General features: G+C 47.6%; 1 protein-coding gene across 2 annotated transcripts in view; it reads left to right on the top strand.

Moving 5' to 3' along the window:
- The first annotated feature begins 206 nt into the window (after positions 1-206).
- The window catches only part of LOC142764762 (uncharacterized), a 47,431-nt gene continuing 41,637 nt past the window's right edge, over positions 207-6,000 (top strand). The window contains exon 1 of one of the 2 annotated variants that reach the window (XM_075865285.1): positions 207-543. In XM_075865285.1, coding sequence (XP_075721400.1) covers positions 360-543 — 184 coding nt within the window. In that variant the 5' untranslated portion in view covers positions 207-359. The remainder of the gene's footprint in view (positions 544-6,000) is intronic. The other variant, XM_075865286.1, reaches the window with a different exon arrangement.

The raw sequence follows: 6,000 nt of genomic DNA, 5'->3' as shown, positions 1-6,000 counted from the left end.
ACCGAGGCCACGCTCCCTTATTGCACTATGCTCTTCTATTCTCCTCAGTATGGCACGAAGCCCTTTCCCTATTTAGAGGCAATAGAAAACACGAAGAAACCGTGATTAGCAGGAAGCCACGGGAAACTTACCAAAAACTGTACAATGTTATTCCCTTCCTTAAATACAGGTGGCGCTGCATTAGCAATACCTACCGCTTCCGCCCATTCTTCTCAAGGGCGTGAGTACCCTCGATCGTGTCCACTAGACGAAGCCAGCTGAGCTAGCACAAGGCGTTCCTGTTTCTGGTGACAAGAAGGTGCAAATAATTGCTCCCAAGAAGAAGGACGCGTCCGAAGGCAACCTTCTTCGACAAGATCATGGATACGTCTTCAAGAGAAAGTCGCAATCAACGCTGGACGAGCGACAAGGAGACGCGGCTGATCACCCTCTACGAACGACACCAGCTGCTGTGGGATAGCCGCCACCCGCACTACCGCGACAGGGACAGACGTGAACGCGCCATGAGCAACATTGCGCAGGGTCTACAGGACGAATTCGATGGTGAGCTTCTTCGAATCGATTTGCGGGATAGTTGTGGCTGTAGCGTACTACGCATTACTTACATGACATTATTGTCATGATATTCACGTTAGGGTTTGTCACTTACGTTCACCATGCAGTCATGTGATGCCATACCAGTTTTACAACGTCATGTAAACAACACCACCACAAGAGCAGCAAGACCATGCAATGTAAATAATTTCATACAAATAATGATTTTCATGTTATGACTTGTCACTTGTGCTCGTCATACAGTCATGTTAGGCAACCAATTATTGGTATCGATACCATTAACGAAACTGCCAGGGAGCTAAAAGTCGTAGGCGGCTAGATAGATAGATAGATAGATAGATAGATAGATAGATAGATAGATAGATAGATAGATAGATAGATAGATAGATAGATAGATAGATAGATAGATAGATAGATAGATAGATAGATAGGTAGGTAGGTAGGTAGGTAGGTAGGTAGGTAGGTAGGTAGGTAGGTAGGTAGGTAGGTAGGTAGGTAGGTAGGTAGGTAGGTAGGTAGGTAGGTAGGTAGGTTGGTAGGTAGGTAGGTTGGTAGGTAGGTAGGTAGGTAGGTAGGTAGGTAGGTAGGTAGGTAGGTAGGTAGGTAGGTAGGTAGGTAGGTAGGTACACTCTAAGCCGAAAAAGACTAAAGTGGGGTATGCCATTGGTCTTTTAGGGGTGTAAGTGCGTTGCCACAGATTTTGAACCAATTTTGGACTAACTGCGGGAGTAACTGCAAGGGCTCAACTATTACCCCAAGCACTTACTCCACTTGGTTTAAATGTTGGCCCCAGTAGAATGCTCCAGCGGGACTAACAGTTGAACCGTCTGGACCAATGGCAAAAAAAAAAATGGCGACACTGCGTTTGTGCAGTATATTTAATGTTTATTCCAATTTAATCAGCACTGAAGATCATAGTATGTTATTCATGCAACACACACACACACACACACACACACACACATACATACGCACTATTATTTCAAAGTAAAACACCGCAAACACTGACTGCCCGCGCTGTACTACAGAGAAGACTCTCGGGTATATATAGCACAGTATTTTGACCTCCCATCTAGTGCCAGTGGGCGACTTTTACTCGGCTTAAGAAAACAATAAATATTGACACCGTAACACGAAAATTTACATGGGCTTATTCGTAGCACCGATGCGCATCGATCTTTTAATATGGATCTATCTAATCTTCAACATGTCTCCAGCCCGAGAATACGAATTATCAGCTGGTATTCGATCATGTCGGCCGAACCAGCGTTCGCAGTGCTGGCGCATGAGTCCGCAAACACAAACATAGCAGCGGCGCTTGTGCGGGAAAGCCGGCGAAGCAGCCGCAGGTGCCCCGCCGATGCCATACCGTGTCGGCCTGCCGACGGCGTCGCTAGGCTTACGACGAGTACGGCTAAACGACCGCCGGCGATCGCAACATGCGGCTCGCGTGAAATTTTCGTCGTCGTTATTTTATAGTCACAAATGAACAATAGGTAAGTGCCCCATGTTCGCTGTGTCTTACGGAGTGATGTAGATATCTGTATACTTACAGCGACGAGACCGTTCGCAGGCACGGTTCTTTCATCGTGCTGGTAAAGCACAACCTGTGTACCGCTGGCCGCACGATTTGTCGTATCCGCGATCGCCTACACGTTGGATTTTTGATAACAATTGTCGCATGGATAAAAAGACATAAGTTTGCCTGAGCTACTATTTTTGTGAACTTGTACGCGACGTTTCCTTCGATTGTGCCGGCAATGCACTCACACCGGCAGCCCGCTTGATACCGATGACGTACGAAGCCTACTTTTCCTATCTATCGCTTTGAACTTGTGGTCACTGTGTGGGTACACGACCGCTGATGAACAGCTTACCTTTATTAGCATTGTCAGTGTTCACCGTATTTCGAACTTATTCAGCACATTAAAGCGAGTTCTCGGCGTTGTCCGTGTTTGCGGAGACTTTCACTTGGCTTCGGCTCGCCCGTGCCGGCATGGTGGAAACGCGAGGGCACTTGCTGTGTGCACTGACAGCGTGTTGTACTTCTTTCCTCTAATAACATCTTCTATTCGTTTCATAGTGCTTCACTTTCCCAGTGGCGTATAGCCTATTTAACATGTTTTCATGATCGCCGACCACGCCGAGCATTGCAGTGCAGCATCTACAGGAGGCGATCGCAGCGCAGTTGCCCTCCCCGTTGGTCCCTTCATTGCCGGGCGTTTGCGCAAGACACGCATTGTCACACATTTAGTCCCTGTTGGACGAACCGTTCGTCCATTGGTTTAACGACTGCAGTTAGTCCAACTTTGCCGAATTTCGGCTTAGAGTGTAGGTACGCGCGCACGCACGCACGAACGCACGCACGCACGAACGCACGCTCAAAGTCGCCGAAGTTTGCCAAGAAATGCTTCGCATTTAAAAAACGCCGCAAATAGAGGCACTTGATCTTGACCTCCGAGATGTTTCCACTGGGAGATATCTCTTGTGCGTTGTTTAAGAAATAAAAGAAAAAGTTTGAGATATTCCGCTTAGCTGAGGATCGACTATTAAGACGATCGAGACCAGGGACTGCTTCGAACGAATACGGTTTATTTGAAGAAGTGAAGTAGCGCGCGCTCGCTCCAGGCAGCAGCCTTCTTTCTTCTTCTTCCGGCGTTTGATGATGATATTTTATAGGCTCCCGCCCGCCCAAGTTGAAATGTGATAAGCTCTCGCGGGCTATTTGAAACAACCTTCCATTGGGTATATGTGGTTCACCGATCTTCTTAGAAGCTCTTTTTTGCCTGTGTGAAGGAGACAAGCTCTTGTTATTCCGTCTCGCCCAGGGTAGAGTTTTTCAATCCGGCACATTTTCCAAAATGTTCTTGGAGCCTTGTCCTCAACCAACACGATGTCACCCTGTGAGAGTGGTCCTGCTTGCCGTGTCTTGGCCTTAACCGTAGCTCCTATCTCCCCGATATATTCCCGATGCCATCCCTTCCACCAAGCGCGCACGAGTGTGCATCTGCGTCGCCATGTGTCCTCAATGTCACCGTTGTACAGTCCCGTCTGTCCGTCCTGAAGCTGTCGCCGTCCACCTATGATGTCTGCCGGCGTTAGTGGCATTGGCCCGTCAGATTCTCCATATACGTAAGTCAATGGTCTATTGTTGAATGTTCCCTCAACTGCTGCTACAATAGTGCGTAGCTCCTCTACTGAAGCCGTGCTTTTCGATATTATTTTTTGCATCGACGTCTTCAAGCTTCTTATGAGGCGTTCGTAAAATCCTCCCCACCATGGCGCGCACTCGGCTATCATTTTCCATTGAATTTGTTGGCCACTGCAGTAATTATTTAGGACCTCGTTTTCAATTGTCTCGAGCACTCTGTTGATTTCCTTTCTAGCCCCTATAAATGTCCTGGCGCTGTCCGAGTATATTACCGCTGGCATTCCCCGTCGAGATGTAAATCGTCGGAATGCCCGTAGAAAACTCGACGATCACAAATTGCCGGTAATCTCCAAGTGCACTCCTCCCGTCACCGCGCAGGTGAATATCAGCACATATTGCTTCACAATCTGGTACTTGTCTTTTGCGTAAAGAGGTCCTGTGAAGTCAACTCCCGTAACTTTGAATGGCTCTGCTTCAGTGACTCTGTCTGCCGGAAGTGGAGGCATGTCCTGAGTCACCGGTCTGGAGTTGTGCCTCTTGCAGACGACACATTTTTTTAGAACTCTTTTCACTGCTTGTCTACCATGCAATATCCAGAACTTAGTTCGAAGCTGCGCCAGCGTCACCTGAACTCCTCCGTGTGATACCATCCTATGCACGTGACGTATTAGCAGTTCCGTGAAATGCTCATCCTTTGGAATTACTATTACGTGCTTGTTGAATTCTTGGCTGCACTGCAATCGTCCTTTCTGTCCGATGATTCCATCGTCATCAAGGTAGACTTCGTGTCCATTAATTTCAAATGATCGATTGTTTGAATAGGCCTCACCCCCTGTTTGTCTCAGTAATATTTGGGTCTGTCGTATCCAGTATTTCTCAGCATTCGTAACCTCTTTTCCTTTCGCCGGCCCTTTGTGATTTTCCTTTTTTGTGTTGTTTATGAATCTGAACACCCATGCTATCACTCTTATAAGCCGTCCATATGATGAATACCTTTCGATTTCCAAGATTGGCGCAATTTCGGATCTTCCCATGCATTGGTGACATTGTGTTTTATGCTGGTCCTCCACGTCTGTATTTGTGCCAATTATGCCTACTAAGCTCTTTTCCAGTGATGTTATCCATTCGGGACCGTTCCACCATAACCTTGACGTTATCAATGTCCTTGCGCCTATTCCTCGTGCAAGTAGGTCAGCAGGGCCGTCGTCACCCTTAACGAATGACCAGCTTGCCTGAAGTGTTTTTTCTCTAATTTCTGCGATTCTGTTGGAAACAAACGGATCTCCCCTGCTTGTTCTCCTGATCCAGTGCAGCACAATAATTGAGTCCGTCCAGCAGTGTACCTCCTGAAAGCTTTCGTTGAAGTGACCTTTCATGCAGTCGCATAATCCCGATGCCACCACCGCTGCCATCAGCTAAAGTCGCGCCAATGTCAGCTCTTTAATTGGAGCTACGCGGCTTTTTGCTGTTACCAGCCCTGGTTCTTTGCCTCCATCGTGGTATACTGCCATCAAGTATGCCGCCGCTCCGTATGCCAATGGGCTCGCGTCGGCAAATACATGAAGCTTGTATGCTTGTACTAGTTGATTCTTGCTTGCGTAGCATCATGGGATTTCTAGAACTCGAAAGTCCTCCGCCCCAGACATAAGGCCCCTCCATTTGTCGCAGTCATCCCTAGGGAGCCGGTCGTCCCACGTGACGCCCATCCTCCACAGTCTCCGCAGTCCCACCCTCGCGCGCACTGTGAACGGCGACAACAAACCGAGTGGGTCAAACATCTTCGCTGTGGTCTGCAACACAGCCCTTTTTGTCAAGTGCGTTGTATCTGTCAATAAATTCCACCCTTCAATAGGGAAGCAAATCATGTCCTCCGAGTGCCTCCACATCAAGCCCAGAATCACTGTAAATCCTCTAGATCGGAAATCTATGCGAGAATCGTCTCCCACGCCTTCATCAATTATTTTGTTCAATCGCTCTTCATTGGACGTCCATCCTCTCAAATTCATCGCTGCCTCTCTGAACACTTGCTTTGCCTCTTTGTACAACTTAACTGCTTCATCAAGCGTTGCAGCTCCCAAAATGACATCATCCACGTAGATCGCTTTCTGCAGTGTCCTTGTCGTATCAGGAAACTGGTCTTCCACTTGTTTCAAATGGTGTTTAATTGTAGCTGCCAGTATAAACGTGTTTGGTGTTGTTCCGAACGTTACTCTTGTCATGCGCCATGTTTGCACTTCATTCGTTAACCTTCCTTCAGCGTCATGCTTCCACCACAGAAATATCATTGCATCTCT

Source organism: Rhipicephalus microplus, chromosome 6 (assembly GCF_043290135.1).
Source record: "Rhipicephalus microplus isolate Deutch F79 chromosome 6, USDA_Rmic, whole genome shotgun sequence".
Lineage (NCBI taxonomy): Eukaryota > Metazoa > Arthropoda > Arachnida > Ixodida > Ixodidae > Rhipicephalus > Rhipicephalus microplus.
This window is presented reverse-complemented; position numbering and strand designations above follow the sequence as displayed.